We start from the raw sequence: 14,705 nt of genomic DNA, 5'->3' as shown, positions 1-14,705 counted from the left end.
CTAGAAAAGTGCTTGCCTGCCATGCAGTTTTAGTACACTTCATTCAGGCTTCCACCCTGACCTCTCCATCGACACGGCTCTTGTGGTCACCGGGGACCTCCTGAGGACTCTTTAGATCTGCCTGATCTCTTTATGACACATGGCACCCCCAGTCATTCTTCTGGAATGCCTTTCTTCTGATGAGACCACACACCCCTTGACCGTTTCCTAATTCCACCTCCAGCTTCCTTTGATGGTTTTCTATTTGTCCCTGACAATTCCCCATGGTTTAAAGTTTCTCTGACATTTTTCAACCCTCGCAGTTGCTTAAATAGTGAAATATCTTTAAACAACAAAAATAAGTTGAATGAATCAACTGGTTAGGAAGTATCAACTGGTTAGGAAGCAGTGCATTCTTTTCACAAGGTTGGCAATGACTGGTTTTGATCACTCCTTAGTTTATCTCCTTTCTAGGCAAGTCTAAATCTCCCTTTACCAGTGATCCTCCAAGTGCAGTCCCTGAACCAGCAGCATCTGCATCACCAGGGAACTTGTTAAAATGGAAAATCCTTGGACTTCATCTCAGACATACCAAGTCAGCAATTTGTATTTTAACAAGGCCTCCAGAAAATTCTAATGCATAATAAGCTTAGAGAATTGCTGGTCTGTGACATGTACCCTTTTAAAGCCAGGCCTTAGTTCAACGATTAACACCAACTATAAATGATCAGAAGTAATCGCTTTTCCTTCCAAATATCTATGTGATGTTGAATTATATCTACTGATCCTTTACTCTGAGGGACCACAGGATAAAGGAAAATAATAAAATATAAGATGGAAACAACAGTCCTCCCCAGTTGCCTTCCATAGAAAACGACAACTCAATCTGACTACCACTAAAATTACCTTACACTTTTTGTTACCACGGGTAATGTCCCCATTGCCTGATGGAGAAGCACTCCCTGTTTCTGTTGCCCTGGGCAACCGTATTTGTCAGATACACTGACTGTCACATATGTCCCCACGTTTTTCAATCTCCTCAGGTCCCGACAGGCAGGATAACAGCCATTGGGAAGATGGTAGCTGGCAGGTGAAAGGGATGGGAGGCCATCTGCTCCACCTGCTCTGCTGGAGATAGGCCTGTCACCTACTTCATTCATTCATTCATTCATTCATTCCTTTCTTCATTCATTCCTCCAGACATCCACTCATTCACCCATCTTTCTTCCCAAATATCCTTCTATCCATCTATCTACCAAACCACACTTTCATTCATCCATCCATCCATCTTTCCATCCATCCATCCATCATCCATCTATTAATCCATTCATTCCAGAAATATTTATTGTGTGGAATATGTGCCAGCTTGGTTTCTCTTCAATATCAAATGAGGTCGAGTCTCACTGGAGACCTCTGACATAGGGCATTTTCTTTTACTTCTCCAGTGTTTCCTGGGATGTCCATAATGGTGCAGGAAAAAACATCTCAGAACTTCCCTTCATATTTATTTTTTATCTCTTAAAAATTTCCACTTTGAGTATACATTTCATAACAAACACAGTGCATTAATCCTATGATATGCATATAGGTTAAAATAGCATGCTCAAAAATATTGCAATCAAAAAGTGCAAAATCCAAAGATTTTCAATTAGCTGCTCTGAAGAATAGAGTCAGAAGGCTACAGAGCAATGTGGGATAGACAGGGACTAGTGTTTGGAGTGAAAGGCACAAAGAGGTCCCAGTACCAGGAAGCTGGATAGCTAGAAACCGTGCCTGCACCTGAGAGCAGATGAGCCCACCTTTTGTTCCATTGTATTGCCCAGGGTCTCTCCTATTGCAGAGTGTGAGAAGAAGCAAGTCCTGGCATGGTCCCCTTTTGTTCCACGACCCACCCTTCCCCAAGGGACATTTGGGCTGTGACCTGTGCTTCAGGCCAAGTCAGGGGATCTTTAAGTAACCTTACTCTCTGATAGCATGTCCTGAACCTCACTGCACACTGGTAAAATAATTTTTTAAATTACTTTAATCAATTTAAATGATTTGATTAACTTAATTAATTTAAAGTGATTGATTTAATTTGATTTGATTTGATTAAATCATTGCTTTAATTTCATAATAATTTGATTATCTTATGTTGATATAACTTTTTATCTCATTCACATCCAGTTTCTTCCTTAAAAAAAGGAAAAAGATTAACTCGGGCAAATTGTTGTTTTTGCTAGTACAGACAATGTTTTTTAGCATTGTGTAGATTCATTTAAATGTTTTCCTAATTTGCCCATCACAAGGCTGAATGAACCTATCCTGTTGCTGGATATGATACTCTCAAGCTACAAAGCTAAATGCTACTCTATTCTTTTTTTTCCCCTAAGATTTTATTTATTTATTTGAGAGAGAGAGAGAGAGAGCACCAGAGGGGGGAGGATTGGAGGGATAAGCAGACTCTGGGATTGTGACCTGAACCGAAGTCAGATGCTTAACCGAGCCACCCAGGCTCCCTGCTCTATTCTTTTATACACGCACTGAAATGTTCGTCTTTGCCTACGTCTTCTAAAGAGTAAGCACCTTCAGACACTAACGGAAGACTTCTTTTGTTTTTGCCTGTATAGGATGGGATATTATGTGAGGACCTGCTTTTCAAGAAGCTGTAAGGCACGAGAAGACCAAAAATGTGAGGCAAAGAAATAAATATTAGAGCCTCAAGTTTTGACAGAAAATGTTCATCTGTAGCAGCAAAGTCAGTTGAGAAGCCTCCCTTTAATACGCATACAAGAGTTCCAGTTCATTGGATGAATCCTTTAAATAATTTAATGATTTAACAAAGTCATGAATGGACTCGAAGCAGCTGTCTTATTTTTTTATTGAACAATCATAAACTTTGCCTTTTAAAACATATCCTAACAGCTTATTCAGCTTACATTCAAAGACCCTCCCACACACACATTCACAACTCTGTTGGCAAACTCTGAGAATAAAATATAGGTAAATAGTGAAATAATTCTTAAATAATCTTCACTCCAAATAAAATACTTCTGCAAATATTTCCTAACAAAATCTAGTACAACAGTCCTATTTGTGCTAAGGTCCTCCCATGTGTACTCATAATTTCACTTATCAACCAACTTTAAAGGAAAGAAAAATAAGAAAATGAACAATATTTTAAAGTTGACATTTCCTACCGAAAACTGACTCTTTTCCAAACCTCCTAAAAAAGTATTTTCTACTTTAAATCTGAAACTCATCTAAGTCACTGCACTTTTAAATAAATTTCTTCTGTTGCTCATTTTCTGACATTTTATAAATCCATAATGACTAATTTTTTGAGGTTTCTCTTATGCTTATTACTATTAATATTTCTATAATTATTAATAATCAATTTGCCATACCTCGGGTGTTTGGACACCTTTACCCATTTTAACAAATAGTATTTCGTTCATCTTCTCAAGGTGATAAGTATGGGTATGGAGGGTGACTCATACTAACATAATTATTTACAGAATTATATAAATATTTACCTTCACACCTCCTCCAAGTGGGCAAAATACTTCCTAGCTCTCTCAGTCTGGGGTGACATTCTTTAAAACCATTTATGAGAGTGTACATTTGCCCTTTGCCTCGGAATCATCCTTCAGATAAGGTAACCTGGGCATGACAAGTAGCAGCCCTTTGAAACCTGCCTCAACTCAAGGCTGCTCCTCAACCTCCCACAAGATTCAAACATCCCACTTCCTTCAGGGATTGTTTTGTGTTGACTTTTCCCAAGTAAATAAAAAGCACAACTAAATTCTACTGATGCTACCACAAGGAAGACCTAATTATCATACTTCTCCACCCTGCCCCCCCTTCTCTCACTCCTTACTCTCCCTCCATCCTGTGTCCCAACATCAGTGTACACCCGAGTCACAGACATGTGGACTCACTCTGGTCTTCAGCTTTGGCGAGCTCTCTCTTTGGCTGACCTGCATCCACATTAAGATGATCTAAATCGCATTTTCAGTTCTTCAGTATTACTATAAACACATATTTAACAAATCTATATGCATTCAAATATTTAACAAATATCTAAAAGTGTTCAGTCATATGCGTTTTATGGGTTGTTAGTAGCCTACATTTTTTTTTTTCCTGGACCCACACACTTGGCCTCCCCATATCACACATCCATATGCTATAATCTAGACAGTTCCTAAAATGTTGGCTGTGTGTTGAATGATCATCAAAATAAGAGTCTTCTCTCAGAAATCCCACCCAGGATCAGCGAGGATTTAACCATTTCATTACAGGGGAGCGGGCATTCTCTTTTACGAGTTCTTCTCTCACAGCATTGCCGTCTCCAGATGCCATGTCATGCTCTGAAATTAGAAGGAATACAAGTCATGTCCAGATGTTTAAAACTCTAAGAGGAAGAACAGTTTGATCTTACTTTTGTATTACGAGGGACGTACAATAAAATCCTTAATAGATTCAAAGAGTCTGTGCTCACTGTATCTGCCCACTCTCTATAAAATCGGCACGTCCCATTCACATCAGCACCCCCTGAATGATTTCTCTTCATATACCTATCATCACTGGACATTATCTTATACATGCATTTGTCTTTTTTTTTTTCTCATGTATTATCTCACTCCACCACTAGAATATCAGCTCCAAGAAGGCAGGGGCTTTGCTTTATTCACGGTTACTGTGCCTGGAACATAGTAGGTGCTTAATAAATACTTACGGAATGAGAAAATGTAACAATAGATCTCTAGGTAAGATTTCCATACTATCTGGTATGTAAGAGGGCTTAGCTTATTGTGTGGCCACAGAAGGCAGAGGCAGATCAAAGGACAGAACTTTTCTAAAGATAGCTTTTGTTCTGCATAAAAGTTTATAATATTTAGAATTTTCCAAAGTGAAATTTGTCTGCTTCTGAGAGTAGCAAGGTGTGTTTGCTTCAACAGTGCACGTCCTAATATGGAATGCTGTAGGGTCAGTGCAGCCCGGCAGAGGAATGTGTGCAAAGTAATCAAATATTCCAGATCTTACAGTCCCCAACTCCCCTTAAAAAATTGCCTTGAAAATTCCCAGACTTAGAAAATTAAGAATCTCACAACAACAAGAACAACAACAACAAATGGAAATAGGAAGGCAGGAAGCCCACTTGCCAAGAATATAGTAGCCAATAGGAAGAAAGCTAGAGAAGTTCGTGGAATTAGCGTATGGAAGGGACCTCAAGAAGTCCCTGTGCAGACGAACCTTGGAACCACTTACAAAGGCTTTGTAAACAGATCTGTGTAGAGGTGATATGAAGTCTATTGCAAGACTGAGCCCCCAAGCCCCCTCCTACAAACAGTGGCACGTGCACCCTGGCAAGTCCAACAGAGGCGATGCACCACTGAGCAGAGGAGCTCCAGTGCAGCCCTTCTGTGAGGACTTTAGGACATTCTGCTCTCCAGCCTGAACCTAAGGTTTACCAAGATCACACTAGTAATCATCTTTTGCCGCCCCTTTAGCTAATGGAAGCAAACACCTTAGGTCAGAAAATGTTTTTCCTATGAATCTCTATTAAGAATCTTGATACGTAATTTGGGCATAGAAATATTTTTTTGTGTAACCTGTAATGTAACTTCCACCCAGCAAAATATCTGTGTCCGAAGCATCTATATAGAAGTCAAGAGATCTGTCACATGTGCATGCAAATGACAGAGGGTGACAGGCTCAAGGGAAAGAGACTGCACCAAAGTCCAGTGGAGAAGAAGATGTGTGGCTGGGTGTGCAGTGCGAGGGACGGGTGTTCCTTTCCTGAAGATAATTCCAAAGCTGCTCTCACGGGCCTCCCAAACATTCATCCTAAACACCAGATTCACAAGGGATTCAAGTCTCTCTCGGTGGGAGAAGTTTAGGTGCCACCATAATGAAGAGGAATACAAAAGTGGTTCTTCAAAGTGCTCTGTAGCCTGCAGTTTTAAAAAAGCAAAATGAGACAAAAGAATATGCAAGTGTTTGACACAGCTAGCTGTACTAAGACAATAGGTTTCAAACCTGTACTGAATCAAGCAAATCATTCAAAAAAATGTGTAGGTCTTGGAAAGTAGATTGATGGTTACCAGGGGCTGGGGAGTGGGTTATGAGGAATGGGAGCAACTGCTGAATGGATAGTGGGGTTTTATTTTGAGGTGGTGAGAATGTTCTAGAACTGGACTGAAGGGGCAGCTATGCAGCATTGTTAATGTACTAACTGCCACTGAACTGTTCACTTCAAAATGGTTAATTTTATGTTATGTAAATATTACCTCAATATGAAATTTTGTTTTAGGAGTTAAAACTCAAACTTTTTCCATTTTGCTTTTCAAGGACTATAGGACAGTCATAAGTACTTAAAATGTTAATGATAATCTCAATTTCCAGATCAAATATTCACAAAGATAACTTCCTAATAGCTTTTAAAGGCAGGGTGGGGTGGTCCTTTTAAATTGATGTTTAAGGGCATAACCACACTTCAACATAAAAATTCACTTAAGAATACAGTATTTCCGGGGCGCCTGGGTGGTTCAGTGGGTTTAAGCCTCTGCCTTCAGCTCAGGTCATGATCTCAGGGTCCTGGGATCGAGCCCCGCATCGGGCTCTCTGCTCAGCGGGGAGCCTGCTTCCTCCTCTCTCTCTGCCTACTTGTGATCTCTCTCTGTCAAATAAATAAATAAAATCTTTAAAAAAAATACAGTATTTCCTCTTTTAAAGTACTTAATTATACCCATGTGTAAGGAGGAGGTGAAGCTGGGAATCAGTACATTTGCCAAATATTTCAAATCTTAGTTAACTTGAAGTGCAAAGCATCAGAAACAAAAGCTAAATAAAACGGACTTGGATTGTCAAATATTTGTATGTAAGGAGGGAGGGAAAGAAACAAAAGCTAAATAAAACGGACTTGGATTGTCAAATATTTGTATGTAAGGAGGGAGGGAACTGTATAGTTTGTTGATACTGCAGTTTCTATGGCTACATGTTGTTTTAAATTAGCTACTTTCAATTCAATGAAGCTTTACAATACTGGCCATTTATTGCATAAGATAACCAAATATGTCCATAGCACCCTCTGATATGTTGTATTTCTCACATTTTAACAACCTGGATCCGAAATACACATGCATAAACAAGCATCATGTAACTATTACTACAATTTCGTTCAAAGGCTTAGAGATAATTCCCAAATTTCAATCACAGTTACTGTTTCTTATCCTCTCCAACATCCATAAAAATGCATGCTTGGAAATATTCCATTTAAATACTCCCATTTTGTTAAAAAAAAAAGAAGAAGAAATGCTCTATAATTTCTATCTTGGCTCTTAAACCTTATCCGATAAATTCCTGTGTGTATTTTTTTCTACATGAACTTGAGAGAGAAGTAGCTTTGTCTAGTATGTATATAAAACAGATCACTGAAGAATTTGAAGAACTTTATATATCTGGGTTATTTTCTTATTACAGGTGTTTTGGTAATCAATCATATTTATTCTTCATAAAACAGGGTAAACTTTATGGAAAAATGTATAATCCCCCAAATTATTAATGAAATCTTAAAAAAAAAACAACAAAAACCAGCAACAACAACCAAACTCAACCACCACCCTTTCCCCCTGGGGAAATTTTAAAAAAATCATTCAAACCCATGCTTTAAGCTTGTCATCTCTATTTCTCGAGTTATTCAAACTGAACATGAGGTTATTTTTCCAGTGTTTATACTGAAATTAACTCTTACCTGTGTGAGAAACAAATCTCCTGTTGGAAGACTTGGCTACCGAATATTGGAAGAAGGGAAATTTCAGACACTTGCCGGTCACTCTGTCACATATGCCTGACTGACAGTTGCAGGTCTCCCGGCATTCCATCCCGAAGGTGCCGTAGGGGCAGTCTGAGGACAAAGGCAAGGTTTAGAGAGGGAGCTGCTCTTTGGGTACGAACCTGTTGTCTCACAGCCCCTGTGCGCACGGCCTCCAGATTCTGAACAAACCTCACAACGAATTTTGACCGTCAGGCAACATCCAATTCTTGAAAAAACCCCAAGCTCTGGAAGTTGGTACTTAAAGTCACAAATCACACACTAAGACCAGATCACGGACACCTCAGCGGCCGTGTCCTGCCGTGAAGTTTAGTTATAAGGCAGCTACGCATAACCAACATCCTTGAACTAGACCGTTCTGTTCACTTTCTCCTTAGATACCAATAGACGGGTGCGTTCTCATAATTTCCTTAGATGACTCCCGTGACAGCTGAGTGAAGTGGGCAATGGAACAGACACATGCATCAGCTTCTCAAAGAGTTTAAAGGATGTGATGCTGCCTTTGAATCCACTGTCTTCACGAACAACATAATATTTTGGATGGATAGGAAAGGGCTCCATCCACATGGTAGCCAGGGGCCGAGAAGGGTGTCATGCCAGCTCTCCATGAAGTGATCCCTCCTCAGTCCACTCCTTCTCTGTTGAAATGGCACCACAATTTACCCAACTCCCCTGGATGTTAAGAGGATTTACTAGATGCAGATCTACGATGCAACATACTAAGAAAAACAAGAGAGCTGAGAATTTACCTGTATAATTCCCCAAATCCAGAAGCGTTTAAAACTTCAGTATGTACATACTCAGACTAAAACATGTGATACTGAGAAGACGACGAACCCATTTATTACAAATGCAAGGTTTTAATATCATAAGCAATATCTCTATAGATGACCCAGTCTTTTTTTTTTTTTTTTTTTTTTTGATGACCCAGTCTTTAACAACCAAGCAGAATAGATGCAGAATATTTATCCTCTGGGCATGAGAACATTCTTGTAAGTAGTGAAGCAACTGAGCCCTTCCCAATTGAATATCCCACAGAATGACCAAGGTAGATGTTAATGAAATTTATTTTTAGAAAAGATTTAGAAGTCTTCTCACTGTAACTCTTCGGATTACAAATGGAGTCTGTTTTTTGTTGTTTTTTTTTTTTTTTTAAGATCTTATTTATGTATTTGATAGATAGTGAGATAGCACAAGCAGGAGGGAGAGGGAGAAGCAGACTCCCCGCTCAGCAGGGATCCTGACGCGGGGCTCGATCCCGGGACTCTGGGATCATGACCTGAGCCCCGAAGGCAGAAGCCCAACCGACTGAGCCACCCAGGGGCCCCGAGGAGTCTAGTTTTAAACATTAGCTTCTCTGTTGGGAAGAACCGCCCTTAAAAAGGATCCTAAAAAGCCTCTTGCAGAAAAGCACACAGGATTGGGATTTGACTGTGTCTCTAGTGATACCGAACACTAACACATGAGCCAAAGTCTCAGTCGCGCTTCTACTGAAACCCCCAGTGTACTGAATAGCACTGGCTGGATAGCAGGTGTTCAGTAAAAATGTGTTTGGCTGGCTGGCTGTTAACCCGGCAGCATAATGCCAAACATCTGAATATTCAGAAAGCATCTGGAGGTGCAGCTAAAGTATACAGTTTTCCTATGAATGTTTTGTGAAACAGCTGAAGGAGGGAGTCTGTCCACAGCAAAACTCAACATCCCTGCATAGAGTTGGGGAGGTTCACGCAGGGTCATTATGTCCAGCAGAGAGAAAAATGTTCGAAACTAGACTCGCTTGCAGTCTGAAGCATGCCAGAAAGAACATTTTAAAATATATTTTAAAAATCTATCCCATTAACAGCTACCTCATTCATTCAGTAGAATGTGCGATTGCTAAAGATCCCAGATGCCTTGCAATGTTTCTTTCCCCAGAGGTGACATTGCATTTACAATCACATTTACAGAGGCGATTTTTATGCCAAGAGAGAAAGCAATCCACTGTGTATACTTGCTATATCATAGTATGATTGTGTTAACTGCTTCCTCCCTAATTTCCTTCTGTGAAATCCTGTGATTTACAGAAAATACAGATCCTGGTCAGCCTAAACGTTTGTGAATGTTCACCAAAAAATGCTTCATCAATATTCTGCCTTTCGTTGGTTATAAACAAAAATAAACGGGACAAAAAATAAGATTCTCCTAATCGTCCCAGCATTTATTTCCTAAATTCAGTATACGTTGTAGATTAAAAGGTAAATTAATTTATAACATATTTGTCTAAAAGGTAGCTGAATTAATGAGGCTGTCTTGATGGTGAATGATTATGATTCGTGAAGGAAAACAACTGTATTAAATACATAAAACATAAGAATGAAATAAGAAAGAAAATATAAGAAATAAATTTCCCAGTCCCTTTAATCGTTTTAAAGGCTTCTTTTTATTACGAGACTGATGAATGGGGCTATAGCATATGTGTTTCATCTTGATAATGGCTTTTAATGATGAGATCATGAGGTATCCGTTTATAGAGTATCTTAAAACCACCATTCTTTCGATTCTAAACATTTTAAACTACAGTCACTAAGTCTGAAATAAATTGTGTAACTGTGTAACTACATTGTTTAGTTATGATTTCAACCTAATGACATTCTTCTTTAAGTCTGTAAACTCTCATTCTTTACAGACTTCCATTTTTATTTTTCTTTACTGTTATTTTTACTTGTCTTCAACCATCGGCTGTTTTTCTAGATGACCAAGCACCTTTATAAAGTGGAATGGGGTTTGTTTTATACTTCAGGGTACCCTCTTTTAAAGAATGTGAGTCATTCTGCTAGATGACTGAAGCCCACCTATTTCACAAAACGCATTAGCGTTCATCAGAAATATTTGATCTTGTGAGATGCCCTCCAACCCGTGGACCCTTTCAAGATCAAAGAATCCCTAAGCCCGGGGCTAGACACCCCTAAAAGGTTATCTAGGGCAGACCTCTGTAATCACTGTGTTGCAGAAAAGGGAGAACCTAAACCATCCAAACAGATTACCCATCAAGTTCCTGAAGTTTTCCAGAAAGGGAGGCCCCACAATTTTTCATTGCAACTTTTTTTCTTAAATCTCCTCCACATAAGGAGTGAAATGCCCTGTTGCTTTCTGTGCCTTGCTGCACCCTGGGTTAGGCCGCTGTTTTGCAGAGTTCCTCGTCTCTCCCACTCCCTGTCACAATACCTGGGAGGGGCCTCCTCCCTAAGCCACCTGCATTTCCCTCTTGTCCTTGGCAGCAAAGCGTCCGCACTTCCCAGGCAGGCTGAAAGCCCTCAGAGTGCCCCCCCTCCCCTGGGGGGCGGGGAGAAGCAAGAGGTCACCCTTTACCTTTGCAGATACCGAACTCGTCACCAAAGTCATCCTCCTCACTGTAAAACTGACACCTGAGCCCCGGGCCGCACTTGACGCCGTCCATGGCCGACACGGTGCGGTAGCAGGTCTCGCCCAGCCCGGCGGCGCACACCCGGCAGCAGCCGCAGTCGTCCAGCACTGTCCTCTTGCAGCGCGGGCTGCTTTTGCACGCGGCGCTGTCGCAGCGCTCGGGGCAGTCCACCGCATACTTGGTGCTCCAGGCCGCCGCCAGGTGCGCAGGGACCAGGAGCGTGGCCAGCAGCAGGAGGCTCTTCATGTTCCCCGAGGGCTCTGGCTCGGCTGCCCGCGGGCGGGGTGGTCTTTGCTGGCGGGAAGCAGCTGTCCAAAGTGGTAGCTGAGCCTCTGCCTACACGTTTATGAGTTTTATACACTGGGTTGCCCGCATGCTTCCCCGTCATCAATTTCCTCAACCCAGCAGCAGCGCTGTCCTCTTGCCAGGCTCTCTTGTTTTAGTTTATGAAATCCAGGATGAAGGCAGGATTAACACGCCGCTGCCATCCAGGAATTGAAAAGCCCAAGCTGATGTCATCTGTTATGTTTAGATGGTTGTTTTGCATGAGCACTGAAAAACTCGCTCACATCCGTCTCGAGGGCTCAAGGACGTCTGTGAAGGGGGAATAAAGAAGGTTGCATACCCTCCTTCAGGACAGGAATTGTTCTGACACCCGCATATCACTTGGGCTGTGGCTTTGTCTCAGAGCCTCTGTCGCGGGGAGGAAAATGATATCGACGTGAATCATCAGGACGAAAGAAGCTCCTTTAAACAAAATAAATAAACATTTGGTATTTCCCCTCAATAAATAGCTGTGAGATCATTTGGAAGAAGAAAGGGTTATATTGTGCCTTTTCAATACTTAGAAGAAAGAAAATATTTTGAAAGGGATTTTTTAAGGACCCCTCTCTTCCTTCCTCCCACCCCTCCCCTCAAATGTTATCTCTAAAACAATTCATAGCCCATGCATCTGAGTTTATCATGGTTGGAGCTGTGTTTCTAGGAAGACGTGGAACTGAGAATTTTCTTTAATATCAATACGAAACCCACAGAAGAGGTGAGATGTTGCTGGCACTGTTTCTGGGTAACTCAGTTCTGGAAAAACTTATCAGTTGGACTTCTTCTGACCCAAAACTCCCTGAGGAGAGGGCTCATCCATCACCGAGTCTGCCTGTCCAATGACTGAGCCCCTTCGGAGCTCTTCCCCTCACTCCTGGCATCTACTAGAGCCCTCACTAAAAACCGCCAAGCAAGGCAACCAGCCCAAGGAAACAAGTGAGCCAGCAGGGAAATCGGAACATGGCCCAGAGAGGCAAGTCACAGGGAAGGGAAAACATTACCCATCGGCAAACAGGGTCTTCAAGCTATGGAGGGTCACAGGGCCTATGTCCCACTGGGGAAGACAGAGCAGTCCTCTTACAGTATCAGCTGGACCAGTGCCTCATGGAACAAGGATCATGGGGCAGAAAGAGCAAGGTGAAAAAGAGGAGAGAGCTGAGCTCTTACACCAGCTGTGTGCTGGGTCCCCGGTCCCACCCCTCACTTGTCAAATGAAAATCGATATAAACCCACTGTCATCTAGCAACTACTCAACCCATGAAGTTGATGGATGACTCTTGGTCTGTCACAAATTAGCTTTGGACAAGCCACAGGACTTCTCTCAGCCTCGGTGACCTCTTCTGAGAATTGCCAGTGTTAGGCTAGTTGACCTCTGAAATTCTTACCCCCACTCCAAGATGAGGCTAAGGCCGTTGGGTGGGACTTGATGATGAGCCTTCAAAAACGCAATTTTAGGAAAATGGAAGGAACGGAATCTGGAATCCATGGAACTGAGGTGGTGGGAAGTCAAGGTAAGAGTCTTGCTTCCAATTTCCCGAATTTTTCCATGCAATCCAATTGGAAATATTCTGTCTGCCAGCCTCCAGAAGCAAACATGTGCTTAGTAAGTGATCACTCTGCTTTGTTGTTTTCAGTAGTGGGTATCACCGTTGAGGGCACACTGTGTGCCATCACCATTTGGAAGCATTTCACATGTATTGATTCATTCATTTCTCACCACAATCTCATGAAGAAGGTACTATTTTCATGCCTATTTTATGAATGAGGAAACTAGTCAGAATGAGTTTAAATAATTACCTCAGGTCCCCATAATGTCCGGGATGGAACTTGAGCCAAGTCAGTCTACTGTCAAAGCCACACACTCCATTGCCTATTACCACACAGCGGTGCTTCCATGGCTAATGGTTCTGATGACTTTATTTACGGGTCAGGCTGACCTTGGAAAAGGTTACTGAATACCACTTTGTGAGGAAGAAGTGATTAATTGGAATAATGATTAATAACAATATCTAACTATTGTAGAAATCTTTGTGCCAGACACCATGCAGAGCACTTTACATGGATTACCATATTTAATTTTTCAAACAACCTCAAAAGGAAGGTACTATTCTTATCCCCACTTTAGAAGTGAGAAGTCTGAGGCCTTGAGGGGTTAAGTAACTTGTCCAAGGACACAAAGTTAGCAGATGGGGAAGCCCAGACTCAAGTCCTAAAGCAGATTGTTCCTGGAGACTGGAATAAGGATGGCAAAATCAAACATACACAGATACCAGTCTGGTGGCCCAAGTGGGTAAAGTGATAAGGTAAACCAGATGGAGATGGGACTGGGCAGGAGTTGCTCATCTTAGAGCACATGCCTCCACTAAGGGGAGTGGCCTTCCCTAGGAGAGGCTGGCTGCTGTCATGCAGGAATGTGAGCCCACTGGGCCCAATCTTCAATTTTTTTTTAAAGAGAAGGTAGAATCCAGACTTTCAAATGTAATACCCGAATTTTTAAATGTTGGCTTATGCTTCATTCAAATTATAAAACATTATATGCACCCTTATTTCTTATGGGCAAGATCCAGTCCATACATCACTTTGGTCTTGCTATAAATTTTGGATTCTGACAGTGCTGGATTCGAATCACTATTCTGTCACTTCCTACCTAAGAGGCTGGGAAACTCAGTTTAACACCTCTAAACCTCCATTTTGTCATTGTGTAGAGTGGAACTAGCACCCTCTTCATAGGCCCATTGTGAAGACTGGTAAGAAGGGATGGAAAGTGTCTCTCATTGTACGCATTCATGAAATGATGGCTATTCTTCATTTTTAAAAGATCATCCTCATAAAGTTGGCAGTGAGTAAGGAGAAATAATAAAAGCATGAGGACCTTCTGATCTTTTATAGGAATTTAAGGAAGAAACAATAAAAGCCTTGCAGATCAACATCATGAGTGGTGGGGGAAGAAGGAGAAGAGGAACTCATGGACAACCATCTTCTGCATTTCCAGAAATGGATAATGGTTTCAGTAAAGGACAAGTGAAGATAGAGAAGATATAAGTTGAAGGTACCAAATCCACAATAATAGCAAGCCAAAACACATGCCCAGAAGAGTGGAGGAAATATGCTCAACAGAGGTCTTCAGTGGTGGAAGTATCTCAACACGTAGTTCCTAACGACTCATTCTTGGGGAACGTTCCATTC

The 14,705-nt window shown here is 41.4% G+C and overlaps 1 protein-coding gene across 1 annotated transcript; it reads right to left on the bottom strand.

The window, feature by feature from the left end:
- Positions 1–2,811: 2,811 nt before the first annotated feature.
- ESM1 (endothelial cell specific molecule 1) lies at positions 2,812–11,703 on the bottom strand. Its single transcript, XM_080804446.1, has 3 exons — positions 11,144–11,703; positions 7,715–7,867; positions 2,812–4,328 (listed from the first exon to the last, which is right to left on the bottom strand). Exons 1-3 carry the CDS (start codon positions 11,442–11,444, stop codon positions 4,231–4,233), a joined length of 552 nt encoding a protein of 183 aa, XP_080660572.1. The 5' UTR covers positions 11,445–11,703; the 3' UTR covers positions 2,812–4,230.
- Between the last annotated feature and the right edge of the window lie 3,002 nt (positions 11,704–14,705).

Source organism: Martes martes (assembly GCF_963455335.1).
Source record: "Martes martes genome assembly, chromosome: 5".
Classification (NCBI taxonomy): domain Eukaryota; kingdom Metazoa; phylum Chordata; class Mammalia; order Carnivora; family Mustelidae; genus Martes; species Martes martes.
This window is presented reverse-complemented; position numbering and strand designations above follow the sequence as displayed.

Excerpts from the sequence above, each read along its gene's own strand:
- ESM1 (XM_080804446.1), bottom strand. The coding sequence starts at position 11,444 with ATGAAGAGCCTCCTGCTGCTGGCCACGCTCCTGGTCCCTGCGCACCTG. Across the intron at positions 7,868-11,143 it reads CGAGTTCGGTATCTGCAAAG|ACTGCCCCTACGGCACCTTC; the intron begins GTAAAGGGTGAC and ends CTTTGTCCTCAG. Across the intron at positions 4,329-7,714 it reads GAGATTTGTTTCTCACACAG|AGCATGACATGGCATCTGGA; the intron begins GTAAGAGTTAAT and ends TTCTAATTTCAG.